Source organism: Callionymus lyra, chromosome 16 (genome assembly GCF_982586985.1).
Source record: "Callionymus lyra chromosome 16, fCalLyr1.hap1.1, whole genome shotgun sequence".
Taxonomy (NCBI): Eukaryota; Metazoa; Chordata; class Actinopteri; order Syngnathiformes; family Callionymidae; genus Callionymus; species Callionymus lyra.
In genome coordinates, this window is record NC_141833.1 from 19,435,056 (window position 1) to 19,459,646 (window position 24,591).

General features: G+C 38.9%; 1 protein-coding gene across 1 annotated transcript; it reads left to right on the top strand.

Moving 5' to 3' along the window:
- On the top strand, positions 1 to 24,477 carry acvr2ba (activin A receptor type 2Ba). The gene is made up of 11 exons (XM_087810709.1): positions 1 to 206; positions 8,920 to 9,127; positions 12,206 to 12,321; positions 14,417 to 14,568; positions 14,749 to 14,892; positions 14,964 to 15,107; positions 16,873 to 17,021; positions 17,105 to 17,219; positions 17,291 to 17,429; positions 17,602 to 17,732; positions 20,013 to 24,477. Exons 1-11 carry the CDS (start codon positions 155 to 157, stop codon positions 20,208 to 20,210), a joined length of 1,548 nt encoding a protein of 515 aa, XP_087666835.1. The 5' UTR covers positions 1 to 154; the 3' UTR covers positions 20,211 to 24,477.
- The last annotated feature ends 114 nt before the right edge of the window (positions 24,478 to 24,591 follow it).

Consider the following 24,591-nt stretch of genomic DNA (forward strand, 5'->3'; position numbering starts at 1 on the left):
GGAGGTGGTGGTGGTGGTGGTCGTCGCTGGAAGGGACCCTTAGGCCCCTTGTGGTCCTGGTTCCGATTCCCGGGGACGTTGATGGTTTCGGACGGTTGGAGTTTTTGAATGTTGGCGACGGAACGCGGTGGAAATCTGTGTCCTGCATCCGAACATGTCTTTCTCATGGCTGACTTGTTCACTTCTTCTGGGAACTTTATGCGCAGGTAAGACTGGTTTTTAACCTCTTTTTAAACCTTTTCAACTGTTCCTCGGTGACTCTACTCGTGTTTTGTTCAACTTTTTAAACTCTATTGTCCTTTTTTCCCTGCATATATTACCGGTTAAGGGGGGCGTAAGCGATATATCTTCACGAAACTGTGTCGAAATCAAACGGCATTGTGTTGATATACAAACAAATACATTAGTACTCATTTAAATAATACTAGCATTTGTTGATATTTCCAAACCACGTTTTATTTGTATCTAGTCTTCATGGTTCATGATTCAATGTATATAAAAACAAAGTCATTCCATTTTTAAAATGTATTTACGATCAATATGCGTTTGATCTGAGGACGAGAGGATACACGTCGCTCCCAGAAGCTGATGTTTGGACATATTTTGGTTTGGAAAAACAAATGAAATCAGTTTCGACTTAGTCATGTGGTCTGTCAATTCTACAACACCAGAGTACTCGACAATACTTCACACGTATATCCGTTACAGTGTCACAATATACATAGTACTATTGCCCTCCTGTATTGTGATACGTATCATATCACCAGATTCCAATACAAACCCCCACGAGTAGTAAACACACCGAGCAAGTACTCGGACGATACTACTACTGGTACTGGAGATGTATCTTATGGTTTTCCTTGTATCCAGATACATATCGGATTATTTTCCAATACACTGTGACTACACCCTTTATTTAAAGCGACATTTGCCACTTTAAAAAAACAACAACAACAAGAAATCCAACTTGGAATAAAATACAATTTGGAAAAACCCAGCAGGAAGAAATGCAACCCTTACTACTGGTGTCACCGCTTTGTTTTTTTTTCGATCGTCCCCTGAACGCACCAAATAAACCTTTTTTTATTTATTTTTTGTGTTTGTTTACTAAGCTCATCCCCAAACGTTCCTGAAACTGTTGCGTTTCCTTAACAAGGGCAGGAATAGAAAGCAGCAGCTGCACCAACATCCTTGAAACCCAAGACCCAAGTCTTGGATCCTTGTTTGTGACGCTTTTCTTACTCCCCTAGTCCTTCGCCACGTGAAATCCATTCCCCACGACGTCCCCCTTCGCCACGTTATCATTGTTATTATTGTTATTATTATGATGATTTCCAGCCGTAATGGCCGCCACGATGTGGCCGTTCGTAACCCCCCTCTCTCTCTCTCTGTCGCCACGGCGATGAAATTTTAATTGAGCCACATCTGTCCGGTGTGTGCCAAAAGGCTTTATGGTTTATAGATTAGTGTGTAGTAAAGTAATCTCCAGAATTTTGTGTGGTTGTGTTGTAAGCCTAGCTAAGTCACACACACACACACACAGGAGGAGGGTAGTGGGGGGGCGGGGGGGTTCTTGTAGTAAAAGTCCTCTCTCTCTGGATCATGTGACCACAGATGTATCGCAAATGCCATCTCGGCTCCGGCGACCATTAAACATCTGTTCTTTTATTTTAATATTTCAACCCTTTTATTTACTTCCTATCGTCCGGCGACTGTTTTTTGTTTTGTTTTTCACGGCCACGTTCGAAGCCCATTGTTAGCGGCTGGTCAAGCAAACGTATGTATGTTGAGCCTGCGAGATGTTAGTGAAGGGGTAGCACTTGAGGAGGGGGATGGGCAGCTTCCTATAGGCAGGGATTTAAAGAGACAGGCTCTATTTCCCCCCCCCCGACCCACCACCACCACCACCTCTCCACGAACAAAGATAAGGCATGAATGTCCGAGCCATATTGTGAATGGCATCTACATATATTAACCCGCGCCATTGTCCGGTAGAAAAGAAGGAAGAAAAAAAAAAAAAACCTCTGTCTCGTCCACGCAGACGCATAAAATCCATAGTAATGAAACTCAATCTGGCGAGGGGTTCGATGATTGACAGCAATTGTAGGGGGGGGGGGGGCATTTCCTGCCTAATGGCAGAAGAAGAAGCCCTAAAGTTAAACCTTATCTGCGATTCCAGATGTGTCTCTCTCTACTACTACGAGTATTTTTTTTATTTCTCCCTAATTGAATTCTGAATTTCCAAGTCGTCCAAAACGAAGTCTTCACTCCAGGTTCATCTTTGAAGGTGTTTTATTTTCGGGCGTGTGGCTACATCTAAAGTTCCAATTTGTCACCCGACTGATGCAGGCTTGATTTTTTTTTTTTAAGTGTGTAGTCGACCCACTTTTTTTTTTTTTATACCTCATTAAGCTACTTTTCAAATCAGGCGAGATTCAAATCTCACGCAGAGTCAAAGGGAACCACGGGGAGACATCGACTCCGAGACTTGTTATGGCGAAGAAAAGGTTACGATTCAATGTATTCTTAGGGTTGAATATTCCTTTTTTTTTTTCCCCAGTCGGTTGATTCATGTAAAAATGAGTCATAAGTTATGAATATGTGATTCGTGAGTCAGGTGTGGCGACACTTTCTAGCTGAATACGTTATCTTTATGAAAATAGATTTTAATTTATCGTTCTACTCCGAACCAGAAGTGAGGAATATACCTAATTCTTTAATTAAACTTCTTGTACTATTATAGATTCACACCTGAGGTATTTCTGAAGTGATCTTATTCTCAGCCACTTCTTGTCAAACAGACTGTTCTTTAATTTAATTCTGTTGTTTTTACATTTTTGATGTAGCTTTATGTACAAGGGTCGGGGTCACTGTATCCTCTCGTCCTCAGTTGTTACTCCTTTCGTTAGTTTTCAAACCAAAAATATGTCCAAACATCAGCTTTAAAAGCCGCTGGAGTCACTGTATCCTCTTGTCCTCAGTTGTAACTGCTTTCATTTGTTTTCAAACCAAAATATGTCCAAGTATCAGCTTTAAAAGCTGCTGGAGTCACTGTATCCTCTTGTCCTCAGTTGTTACTCCTTTCATTTGTTTTTAAACCAAAAATATGTCCAAACATCAGTTTTAAAAGGGTGCTTTTTCGGCAGAAGTACTTGTTTTATTTTAAACCGTATTTTATTTTTATCGTGTCTTTATGGTTTATTATTCAATGCAAATAAAAGAATGTAATTCAATGAATAAAATGTATTTACAATCAACATGCAAACATTCACAGAGTTTGATCTGAGGACGAGAGGATACAGTCAAGCTTTTAAACCTGATATTTGGACATATTTTTGTTTCAAAACAAATGAAAGCATAACCAACTGAGGACAAGAGGATACAGTGACTCCAACATGCTATTAAAGCTGATGTTTGGACATATTTTGGTTTGAAAACAAATGAAAGCAGTTACGACTTCGTCAAGAGTCATGTGGTCTGTAAATTCTGCAACACCAGAGTCAAAGCCGAAATGCATCAGTAGTACCGAGTATCAGAACATGCTTTGTCTATTCAAAGTTTTTAGGTACCATCACATGTTCAATACTTAATAATGTGTGGCTTGTTATAAAGAAAAAGAAGAATCGATGGATAGAACTGTATTGATCCCTGATTTGTTACTTGTTAGTATGAGTTCTATTTAGCTAATCAAACAAAGCTGGTTAAGTAACTCAAAAGTTGTACTACGTGTCATTTTTTTTCTTAGAATTGATCTTATAAAATTGGTATTGAAAAAAAATAGTTCAGGAACCCGTATCCAAATTTTGATCCATAAATCTAACCTATATATGAGTCAAGTGTGGCAACAATTTATAGCTAAATATGTTGTTAAAGCTTAACTGTTTTAAGCATTAATAAAAATAAGTGTTATTCGTCGCCGCTAACATCTAAAGTTTCACTTTCTAGTCCGAACCAGAAGTGTAGACTCGACTGCATTTATTTTATCCATGAACTATTTTATTTAGTAATACCTGAGGTATGTCTGGAGTGATGTTTTCTCCACTACTTTGTCTGTACTTCCAGCAAAACATAACTTGACATTTACTTTCTATACACAAATTGTGACTCATGAATCCTGTGTGGAGACAGTTTTCTGGCTAAATATTGTGTGTATATGTACGCTGGTTTGTGACTCTTTGATTAATTATACTCTAAAATAAAGCCATTAAATAAGAATTGTACAACTGACCCACATTTTAATCAAAATACGTATTTTTCAAGGTTGAAAAGCTCAAACGGTGAATATACCAAGTGGGTTTTTATTCTGGGAGACTTGGAAATACTATTATAAATAACTTCTTAAATTTGACATTTCTTTTATCCTTTAAAATAAGCCGTACTCTATGAATACATAGTGTTTTATGAATCCAGTGTATCTGCATATTGTAGCTAAATACCCTGTTAGCTATTGCTTTGTAAACTTTATTTAAACAAATAGCATTATTCATTGTTGGTTGACATCTTGAATATTATTATAAACAACCTACTCTTGTTTATTTGACCCACGTTTATATCAATAAACTACTTTTAAAAGATTTTAATTCTCATGCAGTTTCCAAAGTAGTTTTTTTTTGCTAGAAGACTTGGTAAATCCTTCATAAAACCCTCCTTTTATGTCTTAGTTTGAACCGTTTTCTGTTTTCATTTGAGTCTTTATTTAATATACACAATGAATACATTTTGATTTATGACTCCCGTGTGGCAGCGTATACTAGTTAAATACCTTGTTAGACGCTGCTTTGTGTACCTTTTGAAATAAACGGCATTATTCAATGTTCCGTGGCATCTTTAATTGTGATTTATCAACAACTTAACCCACATTTCTTCATCACTAAACTACTCTCTGGATTAAAAAAAAAAAAAACCCTCTTCATAAATCTGCCCTTGCCATCTGTGTTGGTGCGAGCGGCGCACGAGCCCACATGTGAGTCTATATTTACACAAAAAAAACCTCCTTGTTTGTTTTGATACGACACCAAGACCCGACACAGATTGTTCCTCCTCGACACAAAGCTGCGAGTCGCAGCCTCTGATTATGTTTGGAAGTGAAGCCGCAGCCACAACATTCACTTTGTTGATCTGATCAGTCGGAGTCCACGTTGGCAGGAAGATGATTAAATCACACGGTGGAACGTTCCCAGGCCAAAGATGTAAATGCTAACCCCCCAGCCGTCCCCCCCCACACACACATCTGGTCCTGTGTCTGCCTCCTTCCCAGCTGGTAGACGGGGGACCCCCCAAACGAAGCTGGTCAAAGTGGCCTCGATATGCAGAGAAGCTTTTGGATTTGATGATACTTCACTTCAATGTTTACATGGTTTTTACCATGAAGTCCCCTGAGATCTTGTCCGAGGGTCCGTCCATATGTTGGCCCGGCCTTGAGTCCATACTTTCTGAGAGATTAGAAAATTCCTGTGCAAAACTAGTATCATTATAGCGTCTACATAACACCACTAGTCATTGGAAACTACAAAACCTGTTGTCGTTTTTGTTCCTCTTCCCTACAGCATGCTTTTGTGTCGTCTCCTCCTCCCTTCTCTCCATTTTTAAAAAGAGCCTTAAAGCGCCACATACCTGTCTTGCATGCATATTGCTCAGGGTTCGTGTCGGCAGGAATCTGATGACGCAACCCATTGTAATGCTATAGTAACAAGGATACATGTGTAGTATTGTCGAGTACTTGACTCTGGTGTTGCAGAATTTACAGACATGACACTTGATGAAGTCGTAACTGCTTTAATTTGATTTGTAACCAAAAATATGTCCAAACATCAGCTTTAAAAGCTGCTGGAGTCACTGTATCCTCTCGTCCTCAGTTGTTACTGATTTCATTTGTTTTGAAACAATAATATGTCCAAATTTTAGGTTTAAAAGCTGCTGGAGTCATTGTATCCTCTCGTACTCAGTCGTAACTGCTTTCATTTGTTTTGAAACCAAAATATGTTCAAACGTCAGCTTTAAAAGCGGCTGGAGTCACTGTATCCTCTCGTCCTCAGTTGTAGCTGCTTTCGTTTGTTTCGAAACCAAAATATGTCCAAACATCAGCTTTAAAAGCGGCTGGAGTCACTGTATCCTCTCGTCCTCAGTTGTAGCTGCTCTCATTTGTTTTGAAACCAAAACATGTTCAAACGTCAGCTTTAAAAGCGTCTGGAGCTACTGTATCCTCTAGTCCTCAGTTGTAACTGCTTTCATTTGTTTTGAAACCAAAAATATGTCCAAACATCAGCTTTAAAAGCCGCTGGAGTCGACTGTATCCTCTCGTCCTCAGTTGTAACTGCTTTCATTTGTTTTGAAACCAAAATATGTCCAAACATCAGCTTTAAAAGCCGCTGGAGTCAACTGTATCCTCTCGTCCTCAGTTGTAACTGCTTTCATTTGTTTTGAAACCAAAAATATGTCCAAAAATCAGCTTTAAAAGCCGCTGGAGTCACTGTATCTTCTCGTCCTCAGTTGTTAATCCTTTCATTTGTTTTGAAACAAAAAAATGTCAAAACATCAGCTTTAAAAGCCGCTGGAGTCACTGTATCCTCTCGTCCTCAGTTGTAACTGCTTTCATTTGTTTTGAAACCAAAATATGTCCAAACATCAGCTTTAAAAGCCGCTGGAGTCGACTGTATCCTCTCGTCCTCAGTTGTAACTGCTTTCATTTGTTTTGAAACCAAAAATATGTCCAAAAATCAGCTTTAAAAGCCGCTGGAGTCACTGTATCCTCTTGTCCTCAGTTGTAACTGCTTTCATTTGTTTTGAAACCAAAAATATGTCCAAAAATCAGCTTTAAAAGCCGCTGGAGTCACTGTATCCTCTCGTCCTCAGTTGTTAATCCTTTCATTTGTTTTGAAACAAAAATATGTCCAAACATCAGCTTTAAAAGCCGCTGGAGTCGACTGTATCCTCTCGTCCTCAGTCATCGCAGCGTTTCATTTTTCCTATAGCTGTGGAGGCTGTAGTGACTGCTGCGATCACATCACAAAAATAAACGAACAATATTTGCAGGTTAATTTTATATTTAAAAAGAAAATCAAATTATCCTGTATTATAAACAATTAATTGAAATACAAGCCATAAAATCTTGTTGACCTTGTATTTCCGACCCTTAAGGCAACACTTGGTAATTGCAGCGTAACATTCGGAGACAGAGAAATACATGTAACTGGTCAGACAACAATCGTTGCTGTACACATTTAAAAACTAGCTTGAGGCGTCATGTAAACATGGTTGTCGACTGCTAATTTTAGTCAGCGTCAGTATCAATGTATAGTTTTTATATTCGCTTGAAGTTCAGCGTTATTTTGACAGAATATATTTGATAATCTGTAAAAAACTGTAATGAAGGTACAGATTTGAAAGTCTATCTACACTTAAATACAGATGTTGTTTTTAAGAGGTTTCCAGATTGTATTTTCAAATTTATTTCACTTAAATACTTTTAAAGATATTACCAACATGGTGGACTTGCTGTTTGTGTATCATTGTGCTCCGGTTTCCTCCCAAAACAAAGCTTAGGATCTGTAGTTGTGAGTGTAGTAGCCTGGATGTACTTCAGTCTTCTTGTCTTGAACTATTGCAAATACATTGTATGTTCGAAGACGACGTACTCATCGTAGTCAGCCGTCAGTCAACAGCTATGTTGATTTTTTTGATTTTTTTTTTTAGTCTTAAACAATCGAACACATGCTTCAGGGAAAGACGTCCTGTCGCCTTTTCCTCGTCGCACTTTATCGAACAAGATTTATCCGAATAAATGTGTAGACGAGTTTATCTAGGAAGGTGTGTTGGTGAAGGACTTTGAGAGGAGCTTTTTTTTTTTTTTTTTTTTTTTTGCACCGACGAACGGTTTGATGTAGGCGTTATTTTCAGACTGGCCTTCAACGTGTGGAAGGAAAAAAAATGCATGCAAAAATAAAATGAGGTGATCGAGTACGTGAAAGATGCAACGAGTTTACCGACGGATTTTTTCAATTTTATCACGGGCATTCGACTGAGAAAAGGATGTGAAATTCTGGCCATTTTTAAAACGGTTATCCACATTTTTTTTAATTCTGCGCTGGGGAATATTACTGGTTGAGACCTCTGTTCAAAATTTTAAACCATCATATCACAGTCGCCTATTGAATATTTTTTTGCACCATCAGTATCTCTCCTTTATAACTACTCGTGAACAAAACTTGGAATGTAATATCGTTTTTTTATCGCTTACATCTAATTTGTTAGGGGTCAAAATCTTGTCTTGTTACTGACATTACTCTAGTAATGTCCCATAGACTTTTCTCTGAAGATATCTTTCAGGAAATTAGATTTCCAGGACACAGCAGACAATGAAAGGTACAGAAGTTTCACAAAAGCATAAACAAAGTGCAAAATAAAAAGAACCAAGGGCAAATGTATAGAGCATAAATCAAAGGAAACGATCCAATTATTAAATACTTTCAAGGAATTGTTTCTCGTCTAAAGCTTTTTTTTTGGATAAACTAAATTAAGTGTTGAAAAATAGTACATTAATCATCACAAAAACATTCATTATCATGTGTCGGGCCAAATGATTTCTACCATTTTTGTGTGTTCAAAAACAAGATGAAAGAAATTGACAAGTATATGTATAAACGACAAAAACTGACCCAAACTGAAATGTTTTGACCAAATAGTTGTCGTATATTTGATGTCATAAATATATATATATACAATTTGGAATAATTGGGTGAAGAGAATATTTGCTATCACCATGTTAATGAGAAATAATGGAAAAAAGCAAGTCATTTGTATTGATAATCAACGTTTGCATCGTTGCTTCTCTCTTCAACGAAGCTCCAGGTGACCTCAGGGAAAACATCTTCCCATCCATGTTTGGTCGCCACGACTCTAACCCTCTCCCCTCCGTCACAGGTTACAGTCTGGGCGAGGCGGAGACCCGGGAGTGCGTCTACTACAATGACAACTGGCGAACGGAGAGGACCAACCAGAGCGGCTTCGAGCGCTGCGAGGCCGAGAAGGACAAGCGACTGCACTGTTACGCCTCCTGGCTCAACTCCTCAGGGACCATCAAGCTGGTGAAGAAGGGCTGCTGGCTGGACGACTTCAACTGCTACGACAGGTCGGGTCACTGGGCCGGGTCGGGGCAGGTTTACATGATTTAACAAAAGCCAGAGCGGCAAGAAAAAAAATGATCGTGACCCTGAAGGGTTTCTCTAGCGGTCGATATGTTGACGTTTCAACTCGATGAACTAACATAACTTACTCATCATCGTTCGGCCGATACACGCTTCAGACTGATGGATGAATCCGTGAGAAGACCTTCTGTTCCGTATTGATGTCCGACCAGATCGACCCGACACGATTGGAGATCAATACATGTTGCTCAGGAAGGTCCAAAATCCGGGTCGAAGGGGGGGCCGTCGAAGTCCTCGCCCTCAAAAACTAGTCTCGTCTTGGAACTAAAGAAGCGTCGCTGACGATTGTTGCATCACAGAACATCTAATTATCGCCCAAAGTCACAAAGTAACCAGACCATTAAAATGTGCAACAACCCCTCTATTAATGCGGGGGGTTATGCTCTGATAACCTCTGGCATTAAACCAAATCTACCAAAGTAGTGACCATTTAAATTTCAACTCCTTTCAATTCAAAACAGTAATTTGAACTTATTTAGTAGAGGTATTATCCCTCTCGCTAATGGGGACCGTAACGGCTCCCGCAATGCTTTGCCGCCCAGCGAACCAATCGCAGCTAGCGATCCCTTTAAACCTCACAGATGTAGAATTGAAATGCAGTATTTTAGCGACCAGTAAGCCGTCGCTGAATAGAACAATGTATAGAAAAGCGTCATCGGAGTTCACCGCTTTGTTGGCACCATAATTTCCGAACTTGTACTCCCACAAAAATCTTGTATTTAGGTCTATCTGGTCCTCTAATAAATCGCCTTTTGGTAATGGATAGAACAAAGGAGGAGCTTTTCCTTACCTGACTGACATCTCTTATGTAAAATACAAGCAATACAATAAAATATTCAGTAAAATCGGTTAAACGGCGAGACGGCAGAGGATACGTAGAAAAATTTCACTGAGACTTCATTTGGTTGTAGATGTTGGGATTGTTTAAGAAAAAGGGTTTTTACTCTCGAGACTCGTTCAGATGGGTGGGACTCTTGCCAAATAAATTGACCAACATATCACTCCAAAGACCTTAGTTATGCAAATGGCGTCCTCGTCTTCAGCACCGAGTGGCGAGTTGGCAGGAACCGCCGCCGGGCGAAAAGGGTTCGAGGCGGGACCTGTTGTTGTGGATCGGCAACAGAACAGGAACTGCCGGCTCATCGTGGGGCGAGCTGTAAATGTATGCTAAGCCTTTTGTCCTTGCCTCAACCCTTTCGGCAGCAGCCGCCCGGATCAGCGGAAGCTTCCGCTGATTATGTCCTGAACAGGCTCCGGCTGAAGTATCGCGGATGATTCACCGCGGACACGTTCGCATAGATCCTCGTCGCACAAAGAGCGTCTGATGCTTTAAAGTGCCGGACGGTTTCGGCCGCGCATCGATTTAATGAGACTAATAAGGTTTGGGTGTCGAGGCTGACACGAGGATGTTTGGCTCGATTTTGTCTGAAAAGAATGTGACAGAATGTCTTCTTTTGGTTCCAAAACACAGTGACTTACGTTTCTGTTCTCGTCGCCGGGAAATTGTTGTTCTGGTCACCTGATGCTAATCTGGTTAACCAGTTGCCTCGGGGGCGTCACTGAACTCTCAGGTCCCTTTGTGTAGACGTTAACATCTGCATGACAAGATGTTGACGCTTGATGACCAGCTGAGCGTCACGTTCTGACCCTAAAGACCTCCTCGACTTTGAGGCATTCAAGGTGGCCATTTTAAAATCTAATTGTTGTTGAGTTTCCAATGGTCAAGATTCCCAGGATCACATTTTCCAGCCCAACCTCAAATCTAAACCTCGGCTCGGAAATTAAATACATTTCTTCCACCTAAGGTCACATTGCAAAGGTCGAAACCAAAATAAAGACAGCGGGTACTTTAATTTGAACATATTAATTATAGTTGGAATCACTTTGGTTGGTCACATATTTCTATTCTAGGGTTGTAAAAAGTCTTAAAAAGTCATTAAAGTCATGTTAAAAAAAAAGTCATTAGAATGTCAAATACGATTTTCAAAAGTCTCTATATGTGAAAATGTGATCAATTAGTTTTTACGTTTTGAACCTCAAAATATCTGGTCAAATGTATTTATTTAAAAAGATAAAAAAGCGCTCAATCCCAGCAATGAAACTTATACAACAAAAGCCTAAAAGGTTTAACGTTAAAATACACCTTTTACAAAGTATTTAAGTTGCCTTAAAACTGTAGCCACCCCTGTTTTTAGCTCTTCAGCTTGACCTCATGGTGACCCTTGACGAGCTGTGTGGGGTTTTTGCATATTTTTTTTCGAATGTAGCCATTAGCCAAAAAGGATTATATACATCTTTTAAAGCTAAACGGCAATGAGTTGTTTATCACGATACAGGGGCAACGATACAATATCCCGTGATACCGTAGGAACAAGTTTTCTTGCTCTTAAGTATCATGAAAGAACCCTGATATTTAAATATGTCAATATTTTCTTATAACCATAGTAGTACATTTTGGCCACTTGGTGTTAGTACTCAAGAGTAAAGAAAAATCTACTTATTTCATAGTAAAGGAGTCATTTTTATACATCCCTTCTGTCCCGCGGTATAAATATGTACAGTTATACTTCTGGCGGTCGTGAGTTTACCTTAGTAACTGGTTTTATAGACCTTTTCCGTCTCTCGTCCGGCGAGGGAAGTGCTGGAAACGTTCCTGAGACGGTGGAACGACATTGTCACAAAGATTAATTGAGCCATTAAGGCGCACGGATCGGCAGCGCCGCGCATGTTACCCCGTGATTGTTACCGGATTTACTGTCGGATAATTTTACCTGCGGCGCCCATCATGAAGTTTTAACGCGGGCCGTAAAGATTTGGAGCGCTCTCGGGGAGAGGGAACGAAAAAAAAAACCTTATCGTTATGTAGACGACGAGGAGGGCGTCACGGTTCAGGCCTGCCTCCTATATCTTGTTTGTTCATCCAGCCGCCGCCTGCTAAAATAGCCGGTGGGAGCTAGTTTGGGTTTGTTGTCTTCATCTCCGTGTGTCATCTGTGGCTGCAGGCAAGAGTGCGTCTCCATGGACGAGAACCCTCAGGTCTTCTTCTGCTGCTGCGAGGGCAACTACTGCAACGAGCGATTCACCCACCTCCCCGACTTGATCGGCAGCGGCAACAGAGGTGAGGAAAAAAAAAACGCTCGCTCGGCATCTACATATTTTTAAATTTAGACGTTTTTGCGGGTCTTTTTTTTTTTTTTTCCCTTCAACGATCAATACCGGTGTTGCTTCAACCGTGTGGAATGTGGCGGATTTTGCAACTGAAGTTCATGGTGTTTATTTAGATACTCGGCTGTTGCAAAACACAGTGTCGGTATATATGTATAGAGTCCAACACCGTCGCAGGTATTCGCCGTTTAAGGCGTTATAATGATCTAATGATGACGTTAAATACTTTCTTCATCCTCTCCTTAATGTCACCACGTCCATGAACCTGTCTTTATTTCAAATGTAGTCATTAGAGCAGCCTTTTTTTTTGCAACAAGGACCACTTCAATGTTCAAAGTGGCTGAAAAAACCCCCAAAATAAAATAAAATGGAGAATAAAAATGGGGAATGATCGGTACTTTTGGACTAGTTTTCTGCAACATGATGGTCCAGAATAGAGTTTTCTTTATATTCAGTTTGTTTTTTTTGAGACGATCATCTTGTCGTATCAAGAGTCACAGGCTAATGTGAGTTCAGAGAAAATCGACCCATCTCTCGGAACATCTTTCAGACGCTTACAATCAACACATGGGAAATTATATACAATCTCTCTTTTATTTCAAGCCCAGCCATTAAGGTAAAGAGGCATAAAAAGAAAAACCTTAAAAAAGGTAGAAGTTAATGCATGGAAAAGTATATATAATCAGTCCTTATTTCAAAAGTAGTCATTAGAGCAGAGGTCCTCGACCTTTTTCGCACTACAGACCAGTTTAATGTTATAACTATTTTCAAAGAGCGGCGTCAAAAGTGAGGCAGAAAAAAACCCAGGAAAGAATAAAATGGCATAACTGGCAAGTAAATGTGTTTTAAGTGAATAAAATGGGGAATCGTAGGTAACTCTGCACTGGCTTCCTGCATCATGATAGTCCCACATAGATGGTGTTTTACTTCTTTTCACTAGTTACTAGGTTTCTTTTCTGAGTTATACCTGAAAGAAACGAAGCCTCTTGACGTGTCAGGAGTCACAGAATCTGTCCGTCGCTCAAAATAAAACGGACGGTAATAATAAATACATGGAAAATTATACACAATCTGTCTTCAAAAGTAGCAATTACAGCACAGTTTCTCAGCCTTTTCTAAGTTTAATGTTAGCCTTTTTTTCACAGGCCTGTGTTTCAGGCGAGGCTGAAAAATTTAAATGGAAATACTTGCAAGAAAAAATAACATCAGTGGATAAAAATGAACTTAATTGTGAAATCCAACAGACTTCTGGACTGGTTTCCTACCACATGATGGTCCCATATAGAGTTTCTGTTTGGCATAGTGAACACATTATGCTGTTATAAGTAATATTTGTAGAGCGCTTTTCTAGACCAGGGTCACAAAGCGCTTAAACAATCAAAACAATACTCAATAAAATACATGCTGAAAAGGTCAAGACAACACAACCAGAACCTTTTAAAGTTGATCCTGAAAGAAACTGGCAGCCAGTGAAGAGTTTTAAGGATCGGAGAAATGTGAGTTCTTCTACTAGAGCGGGTCACAATTCTCACTGAGTTCTGTATCAACGGCAGAAGAATAATTATTTCACAATAGAAGGAAACCAAGAATATAATCCAGTTAATATTTGCATGTTAAATAGTTAACTTTAAAAAATCGATACGATACTGTTGAGTATCAAAACAGGATCATGGAAAAATATATTGCGATATTCAAGTGTCTCGATACTGCGATACTACACAGCTGGAGACCTAATAGACTTAATAGATATTAAACTTTAGCTATCCCTTAAAAGAATCCTTGTGGAAATGAAGTACCGCCCACATCTAAAACATCAACAAACTGTGGTTATAAAATACTTTTTATTGACAACGTATTCCAAACACTGTTCAAAGGGTCGAATCCTAATTTGAACACGTCTTGAAGTGTGTTCTCTTCTCTAATCTCTAATCTGAGCGGCGGTAACTAAAAATGTTCACCGTCGTACAGTAGTTGGTTCTTGCCTAGGATTTGTTGCCGTTGACCTACTTTTCCATTAGATTTATTTTTTTCTTCTAATGCCCCGACAGTGAAAATCCGGCCTCCGCCCAGAGTGCCGTCCTTGCTCAACGTGCTGGTCTATTCACTGCTGCCGCTCTGCGTGCTCTCCCTGGCCCTGGTCCTGGCTCTGTGGATGTACCGGCACCGCAAGCCCCCGTACGGCCACGTGGACCTGAGCGAGGTGAGACCCTCTTAAAAAAATAATCCAATTCCTTCTTCCTTTCATTCGCTCAGCGGAACCTTTTTGAAATTTGTGAGAAAGTAGGAAATGAGTTCACAGTAGGAATTGAATTCAACCCACAGACAAAATAAGATCTTGAGACATAAGTAGGTAAATAAACATCTTCAACCCCTCCTCCAGGATCCTGGTCCGGCTCCCCCGTCCCCCTTGGTGGGCCTCAAGCCGCTGCAGTTGCTGGAGGTGAAAGCCAGGGGGCGCTTCGGCTGCGTCTGGAAGGCCCAGTTGATGAGCGAGTACGTCGCCGTCAAGATATTTCCAGTCCAGGTCAGTTGACGAGAGAGAAAGGGTTTCTTGCCAGATTGTTCAACTCTCGCTTGCACATCTGCTCGCGCCAGGACAAGCAGTCGTGGCAGAACGAGCGCGACATCTTCATCACCCCCGGGATGCGACACGAGAACCTCCTGCGCTACATCGCGGCGGAGAAGCACGGCAGCAACCTGGAGGCGGAGCTGTGGCTCATCACGGAGTTCCACGAGCGGGTGAGTCTCCTCGCCCCGTCGACACGGACCCCCTATATGAGAAATTAGTGTCGCCTCTGCTGGGATTCCACGTCGGCGGGAAAAATATTGGCCTTTTATTTACAGACGCGGCGGAGCTTCTTTTATTAAAGGCAGCATTTTATTAGTCTCTTAAACATAACGGCCAGTATAGGTTCTAAAAATACATCGCTGACACTAGAGGAGACAACACTCTGTTTTTTTACTCATACAAGCATCTGCCTCTCAGTCTTCCTATGAGTTATGTTCCGTCTGCATCCATTTACTAGTTTAGTTTGGTACAAACTGTGCATGTTTAGAACGTGTGGGCTACATGAAGGACATCAGCTCGGTGTCTGATCTACTGACGCCTTCAAGAAACATCTGAAGACACTTTTATTCGTGCAGACTTTCCCTTGATTCTCTGAGACTCTTGTGTTTGTCTCGGTGTTATCTTGACCTTTTTTATCATCTATTTTATTGACTATTGTTTAAGCGCTTTGTGACCCTGGTCTAGAAAAGCGCTTTAGAAGAATAACTTACTTACAATAAAGGCCCAGGTGCTCAAAGATTACAGATAGAGATGCATCGATCCAACTTTTATGATACCAGCCGATTCCTGGGCTGTGAGTACCAGCTGTTATCGATATGATACCAGTCTTAAAGTATGACCTCTCTTGCTCTACTAGGAGAAAACTCTTATGCTCTAATAAAAAGCAAACATTAACTACAAAGTTGATATTTATTTAAAGGGACAGTTCAGCCAAACTTCACTCAGTTTTTACTCGCCTTCATGTCGACTTTGGGTTGGGATTATTTTCAGAGTAATTTGTCCTTTTATAGAGTTATAGACAAAAATGTTTGTTCATTTTAATGTAGCGGCTGGAGCTCAGTTGTCTTCGTCTTAATCTTCGTCCAAAAAGACACTCAAAGACATCCAAATACTGCTCTCGCACTGAAGCCTCAACGAGAAGAATTGTTCTGGGAAAATGAAACGAGTCCATATTTTAAGCTTTTTTGTAACGGAAGTTTAAATAATAATAAGATACAGACAGGAAGTGCTCCGGGTTAAATATCGCAAGCGCTTTCAGTGCAGACAGACGACTGGAAGCGCTCGCCATGAGCCCCGTGGAGGTATTTGGATGTTTTTAAGTGTCTTTTTGGACGAAGTTGAAGGCAAAGACAACTGAGCTCCAGTCGCTACATTAAAATGAACAAAAGTTTTTGTCTTTAACTCTAAAAAAATAATCCTAACCCTTAGTCGACATGAGTAGAATTTGATTTGGTGAGTTTGAATTTTGGTTGATCCAACACTTAGTTTTCAAAGTTTACCAGCCTTTTGAGAACATAAGAAAAAAAATCCATTAAAATTGTAAACTTTATTTACTATACATCATAAGACGGGCTGTTTACTAATATAGCTGGAAAAAATAACAATTTTATTTGGAACGTAAATGACTAAATTAAATCTAGTTTTTTTGTATAAAAAAGATTCACTTTTGTTGAACAAAAATATTTTATTTTTTCATTATTTACATTAAAACATTTATAGAAGACAGTAAGGTAAAGGTTAAATATTCAACTAGGTGACGTAACCCTTAATATTTAACCATAAATTTAATTTATTTTCTGTTTATTTTTTGTCAGTGAGCTGCTCATGTTCTCAGTCCTGATGCTTCTTCAGATACTTATGAAGTCATCGTTGTTGAATCTCGTGTCTCGACTTCCGCTCGGTTCCGTCGTTGAAATGACTTTTCGGCTCCTGCAGGGGTCGCTGACGGACCACCTGAAGGGGAACCAGGTGACGTGGAACGAGCTGTGCCTCATCGCAGAGACCATGTCCCGCGGCTTGGCCTACCTCCATGAGGACATTCCAAGCTACAAGGGGGAGGGGCCTAAGCCCACCATCGCGCACAGGTAAGAACCCGCGTTCTCACGCTCGCCTCTGGAATCGAGGCAAAGGTCCAGGATGTTGAGATTTTTTTTTTCTGATCCCGCAGAGATTTCAAGAGCAAGAATGTTATGTTACGAGACGACCTGACTTCCATCATCGGAGACTTCGGGCTGGCGGTGCGGTTCGAACCGGGGAAACCGCCCGGAGACACGCACGGCCAGGTAGACCACGACCACGACGACACTAAGTGTGTTAAGTTAAATGTGGAGCTAAGCGTGTGTTCTGGTACCAGGTGGGCACGCGGCGCTACATGGCTCCAGAGGTTCTGGAAGGAGCCATCAACTTCCAGCGCGACTCCTTCCTGAGGATAGACATGTACGCCATGGGCCTGGTGCTGTGGGAGCTGGTGTCCCGCTGCTCCGACGTCGACGGTGAGTTTTTCACGCCGAGGGGTCAAAGGTCGGCGGGTCTAAAAAAAAAACGATCCCGTCGACGAACGATCGTATTCCGAGTCACCCGAGAGACGCTCGAGGGCGTCCATGTTTGGAAAAAGTGCTCCGTTTACCTGCGATTCATGTTTAATTCATCCCTTGGTCGCCTCAGTTACAGTCGGCGAGTACATGCTGCCGTTCGAGGACGAGATCGGTCAACATCCGTCCCTGGAGGACCTGCAGGATGTGGTCGTGCACAAGAAGATGCGTCCAGTCATTAAGGACATCTGGCTGAAACATCCTGTGAGTACTGCTGCAGGAATGATGATGGATGGATGGATGGCATGTCTCTATGTATATATATCAGTGTATGTCTACGTGTGTGTGTGTGTGTGTGTGTATATAAGTGTATGTATATATGTATGTATATGTATATTTATATACAGTATATATATATCAGTGCCACCAATATAGTGAATGGATGAAAAGCTTAAACTCTTTAAATATTCAAAAGCGATCATTTCTTTATTAAAGGGTTAAATTCGTTTTTATAATGAATCATTTATTTCAATAATATAAATAATAAATAATTTTGGAAGCTGGAGTTTTATTGAAAATTTTCAAAAATCTGTATATTTTACACAAAGTTTAATATTCTAATATTTTTCTGATAATTCAAAAAGGCGCTGATTTCCGAGCTACTTGATCAAACTTGCAGCCAATCATGCGACGCTCGGGCGATCATGTGACTGTCAGATCAAGTAACATTTTATATTGAATTATAAAAAATACAAATTAAAAAATATTAAACGTAGACTTCATTTAAAAAAGAAAATGGAATAAGAATAACAAACTGTGTAAAACTGAATATATAAAATAATTTGTTTAGGAAATATTACAATTTTTTATTCAATTATTTGAGAAAAGAACCAAATTAAATTTCCAAATTTATTTCAATATACAAATTATTAAATGGAATTACTCGATTAAAAACAAATTGAATCTTTCAATAAAGAAATAATTCGACTCAATTCATTAAAAGGAATTTAGATAAACATTTGAAATATCAAAATTATAACGATTGTATAAAATATATATATATATATATATATATATACAGTATATATATACATCTCCTCAGCTAACTGAACAATAAGATCCCACGGCACATCAGCCTTAACTGAGGACGAGAGGATACAGTGACTCCATATATTTTGAAATTACAGTTGAAAAATGTTTGATTCGAGTTGAAAATTGTTTGATTTTAGTTGAAAAATGTTTCATTATAGTTGAAAATGTTTGATTATAGTTTAAAATTATTTGATTATAGTTGAAAATGTTTGATTATAGTTGAAAATTGTTTGATTTTAGTTGAAAATTGTTTGATTCTAGTTGAAAATTGTTTGATTCTAGTTGAAAATTGTTTGATTCTAGTTGAAAATTGTTTGATTATAGTTGAAAATTGTTTGATTCTAGTTGAAAATTGTTTGATTCTAGTTGAAAATTGTTTGATTATAGTTGAAAATTGTTTGATTCTAGTTGAAAATGTTTGATTATAGTTGAAAATTATTTGATTATAGTTGAAAATTGTTTGATTACAGTTGAAAATTGTTCAATTATAGTTGAAAATTGTTTGATTTTAGTTTAAAATTGTTTGATTCGAGTTGAAAATTGTTTGATTACAGTTGAAAAATGTTCAATTATAGTTGAAAATTGTTTGATTATAGTTGAAAATTGTTTGATTATAGTTGAAAATTGTTTGATTACAGTTGAAAATTGTTTGATTATAGTTGAAAATTGTTTGATTAAAGTTGAAAATTGTTTGATTAAAGTTGAAAATTGTTTGATTATAGTTGAAAATGGTTTGATTATAGTTGAAAATTGTTTGATTAAAGTTGAAAATTGTTTGATTATAGTTGAAAATTGTTTAATTATAGTTGAAAATTGTTTGATTAAAGTTGAAAATTGTTTGATTACAGTTGAAAATTGTTTGATTAAAGTTGAAAATTGTTTGATTATAGTTGAAAATTGTTTGATTAAAGTTGAAAATTGTTTGATTAAAGTTGAAAATTGTTTGATTACAGTTGAAAATTGTTTGATTACAGTTAAAAATTGTTTGATTATAGTTAAAAATTGTTTGATTACAGTTGAAAATGTTTGATTATAGTTGAAAATTGTTTGATTATAGTTGAAAATTGTTTGATTATAGTTGAAAATGATTTGATTATAGTTGAAAATTGTTTGATTATAGTTGAAAATTGTTTGATTATAGTTGAAAATGATTTGATTATAGTTGAAAATTGTTTGATTAAAGTTGAAAATTGTTTGATTACAGTTGAAAATTGTTTGATTCTACTTGAAAATGATTTGAATACAGCTGAAAATTGATTGATTATGGAGTCAAGTCCTCGACAAAACTACAAATATATCCTCGTTACAACGGTAACTACATATCGTATCGTTGACACCGTGTCGCCAGATTCTTGTCAATATCTAACAACCTCCTTGAATCACAGTCAGTTCGAACGGTTCCTTCCGAAGCGTCTCCCTAAAGCGTCTCCGTCTTCATGTTTGTGTCTCCAGGGTCTGAGCCAGATGAGCGAGACCATCGAGGAATGCTGGGACCACGACGCCGAGGCCCGCCTCTCCGCCGGCTGCGTGGAGGAACGCATCGGCCAGATCTCCCGGACCGTCAGCAGCACTAATACCTCAGACAGCCCGGCCTCCATCGTCACGTCGCTCACCAACGAGGACCTACCTCCCAAAGAGTCCAGCACCTGAGCTCCACCTTCTTCTTCTTCTTTCCTCTCCTCCAACTCAGCGGATCTCCGTGAATATTTAAAAAGAAACACTGTCGAGAGCGAGCGAGGGAGAGAGAGAGAGAGAGAGAGAGAGAGAACCAACAACTTAGCAATTTGAATGCAGCTGCTATCTCACCCCGATACTGGTATTTTTTTAATGTTCTCAGTGTTTTTACTAACACATCCATCTGCTGTAGTTTTGAAGTAGTAATAAGCTATCGCGATGGGCACGTCTACGGAGGAAAAACACCCGCGTGTCAAACTTCAATGTCGTCATTACCTCATGTATTTCTTTTTTGGTGTTAGTCTACTTTTTTTTTTCATTACCTCATGATTTCCTCGTCTGGTCACGACGCGGCCAAATGAACTTTTTTTCGTTGATTTCTTTCGTGCTGCGAACCGAACTCGCTGCACACATTTATTTTGTTTTTTTTCGGAGGAACCAGTTCCGAGACTGTTAGACGAAAAAAAAAAAAAAATATTCATCTTCCTCAGGGGTCTCGATTTTTAAAAACTCAAGTGTCGCTCCCTCGTTTTTTTTTTAAAAAAAACCTGTGAAACACCTCGGAGATAAACAAGTAAATTTCGGGGGGGGGGGGGGCGGAGCTTAAAGGGTGCTGAGCGGGACGTTTTGGACTTGTTGAAGATTTCGGGGGCACGTCTGTGCCTCTGAGGAACTACCTCTCAGGTAATCCACTAGGCTTCTTTGGGACTTTTTTTTTTTTTTTACCACGGACGTATTCCGGGATTTTTATTTTTAAAGGAGATTTTCCGAGTTGCTCCAGGAGGAAACCGGAGTCGCGAAAATGTTACACATTCTGGATTATTGAAGCGTGCGAGTGTGTGTTTGTTTTTGAGACATACTAGCTTAGACGTTTCTACGAGTGACTCATCCTCGCCATACTTGATTAAGCAACGTGTCTGTTCTTTTTTTTTCGTTCTGAAAAGAGAAACTCATGGGTCGAGGGGTCCCCCCCTCCCCCCCCCCAGGACACCAACAAGTCTCCAGATACCTCAAGTCGCCGTTAAAAACGTCATGCAAGGAAAAGAAAAAAATCTCTCTCGGAAAAAAAAAAAATGGTTGCCTTTGTCCGTCAAATGCAATGCCATAGTGTGTGTCGTCGAAAAAGAAAAAAACAACCATACGTTTGAATGTCCGTGATGCTGCTGTGACTATTCCAGGATACTCAAGGATTTGTAGAAGCTAACATGTCATAACGATCCGTGTGATGCGAGGCTAGTGTGTGTTTGTGTGTGTTTTTTTTTAATGTTTTTTTTTCTCTCGACCGGGTAAGTAAGCCCCCTCAGCTGCTTACTCCTCCAGACTGACCTCAGATGTTCTGACAAGTACCTCAGGCTTTTTTCTACATGTATATCCACTCGTGTTTTTATTGTATTCTATTGTGTTTTAAGTAGATATTTTATTGTCCGTCGGGCCTTTCTTGTCGTCTGTGGAGATTTTCTTCTTTTTATTTTATTTTTTTTCCCCCCAAAACGAGGCCTGAATCGACAGAATTTCCCGCCGCCGCGGCGTTCAGTCAAAGCTCCCGTTTGAAATGAATTAAAGCCGATTTGTTTAGCGACGAATGAGCGATTATAGCGACGTAACGGAGGGGGAACCCCAGGGTTTTTTGAGGCGCACGGTAGATATTGACGCACGGTTGAGCGTAAACGATGATCAAGCTCTTCGTCAGCTCTACGCCATTCGTTTTATAATCGGTTCGTTGACGGATTTACAACTTGTCACGTCAGTGGAATGTTTTCTCTCATGTCACGTGTAGTAACTTCTAGTTCTACGCTGTCTATTAACTTTTAAAACATTTTAAATCTCTTATTTACAATAAACACAGATCAGTTCTTGCTTTTTCCTACAAATCCATCGTTTTGAGGTCGTTTTAAAATGATCTCAGTGCAGGTTTTGAAGAGAAATCTGCCTTTAAAACCACTAAAAATAAACCATTATCTTTTTTTTTTAAATACATTTTTTCTTCTAAATGTGTCTTAACTGCACTGGTTCACAAGATTCAACTAAACGAGAACAATTATTTGCTTTTAAAACTACATAAAAAGTAGTTTTTTATCCCGAGGACACGAGTAGAACTTTTGGCAATTGCATCTCAAATGAATAAACTTGGAGAAACCACTTGAAATTGCTAAAGAAATGCAGTATTTTTTGCACATTCTTCTTCCATATTGATCATTTTTGTGTTTTTTTTTTTTTATATAGTTTCTGTTACATTTAAAGGTAAAGAAAATATTCTGACACAAGTCGGCGAATAAACTGGTAGTTCTTGGTAAATACTTAAATAAATTGGATTAAAAAAATCACATTAAATCAGATTTAAAACTCACAATAATGCATCATATCTGAAGTTTATCACATACATTTAGTCAAGTTTGGTTATTTACCCCCAAATAAATGAGTTTAAACGTCAATTATGACCAATTTTGCCACTTTTCGATGCACAATAATCACTGATTTGCTGCTAAACTTGAGACTTTATCTCTTTTTAAGGAACAAAAATGTTGCTAGTCCAGGAACACACCAACAATGAATAATAAAACATTAAATTATTTACACTACTAATTACTAAACCCCTTATTATTTTACTCCTCATTTAAGCATTGAATTCTGATTTTTAAAAACGACATTTTTGTTAATAAAACTGATGTTTTCACTTATTTGGACCATTTTTATTTTTTATTTTCCGACCTCCGCATCTTCAAATGCGTCTCTTCTAACTCCACATCTTTTAAGTCGTACACCGTGGCTGCACTCTCTTCTTCACTTCCACTATTCTCTCAATTCGTCCACTTTAATCCATAGAAAACGGGAGCAAAAAAACTGAAGCGTGGTGCGTTTTTTTTGTCGGACTATATTTTCCTTATATATATATATATATATATATAAATAAAAAAAGGCAGATGTAAATAGACGAGGACACGAAGTTGCCGAAAACACTTATCTGCTTTTGTTTTTTTTCTTCGGACAGGAAGTCAGGGCTCCACCGTTCTCGGAAAAAAAAAAAGGGATCCCAACTTTTTATTTAAAAAAAATCCAAACCCGACAACAACAACTTAGCCCTGCGGTCATATACATATATAAATATATATATTCAAAGATGGAAGTTGTGTTACTGATTTTTCTACGAGTGATGGTATCGGTTCCTCTGGGTCAGAAGTTGTGTAGCTTAAAAAAAGAAAAAATAGAAAAAAAAAAAAAAGACGTGTTCGTGTCATCATGGAATAAATAAAAAAAAAGATTCTTGCTGGGGTTGGAACAGTTATACCTCAATATTTACCTGCTGATGTGATGTTCCGAGCTGTTTCAGTGATAGTTGTAGACGACACACGGCCTCATCTGTCGTGCCAGTGCTGTGGGAAAAAAACCTTTTTCTTTTTTTTTTTCTATTCAAAAAAAAAAAACAGTGGTCTGTAAAGGTTTTCGGTCAAAAAAAAAAAAAAAGTCAGTGTCAGGAATGTGATTTTAAACAAAAAAAGAGGAAAAAAAGACGCAGCGCCATCTTCGGGGGGGCGCGTGTCGTCAAAAGGGTCCAGCAATATTTATAAAAAAACAAAACAGCAATAGTCATGTCAGTCACGCCTGGTTTCCTTCTCGCTCCACGGTGCAGGGTTTCCGATGGTTTGACCTTGAGCGTGACCTCTCCCCCCCCCCCCCGGGTGCTGTTTTTTTTTGTTGTTTTTTTTACACACATATTGTGCCAGAAATCACAAACAGACCTCGCTGTGATTTTGCTCGATACCTCCGGATGCTGTCTTACACTCGTCTGAACAGAATCAGTTACCTCATGCAGTACCTCTTAGGAACACTCAACCGGTCCCATCTCCAGAGAAGGAAAAACAAACACAAAAAAAAAAGACAAAAAAATTGTATATATTTACAAATGTCAAAGGGTTTCTTCCTTTTTCATGCGTGAATCATGTGAAAGCAAGAATTATTTTCTTTCATTTACAGTCGACATATTTTTTTTTTTTTTTAAAGTACGGATGGGTTTTTTTTTTGTTGTTTTTTTTTTTGGCTGGATTGTGTGGACTTTCCCTGTTCATGTGAATTGTGTGTACGGGAGTGAGTGTTGTGTGTGTGTGTGTGTGTGTGTGTGTTTCACTAAAAATGGAATGATTGGTGACTTTATCTGTCAGTTGAAATGCTTAGAAATATAAACTAGATGAGAATACAGTCATCTTTTTGTATATGAAAATAAAGACAAACACTGATTAACCACGTGCACCAGGTTTCGTTTGTGTGCTTCATTCTTGACTGTCCCAGCTCCTCGGGGAGACGTCCTGGAGAAGGTTTTAAAATTGTAGACACATTTTTATTCAGTTAACTTCTGGTTTTT

Coding starts and splice junctions, on each gene's coding strand:
- acvr2ba (XM_087810709.1), top strand. CDS start 155: ATGTCTTTCTCATGGCTGACTTGTTCACTTCTTCTGGGAACTTTATGC. Junction 12,322..14,416: donor GATCGGCAGCGGCAACAGAG/GTGAGGAAAAAA, acceptor ATGCCCCGACAG/TGAAAATCCGGCCTCCGCCC. Junction 15,108..16,872: donor TCACGGAGTTCCACGAGCGG/GTGAGTCTCCTC, acceptor CGGCTCCTGCAG/GGGTCGCTGACGGACCACCT.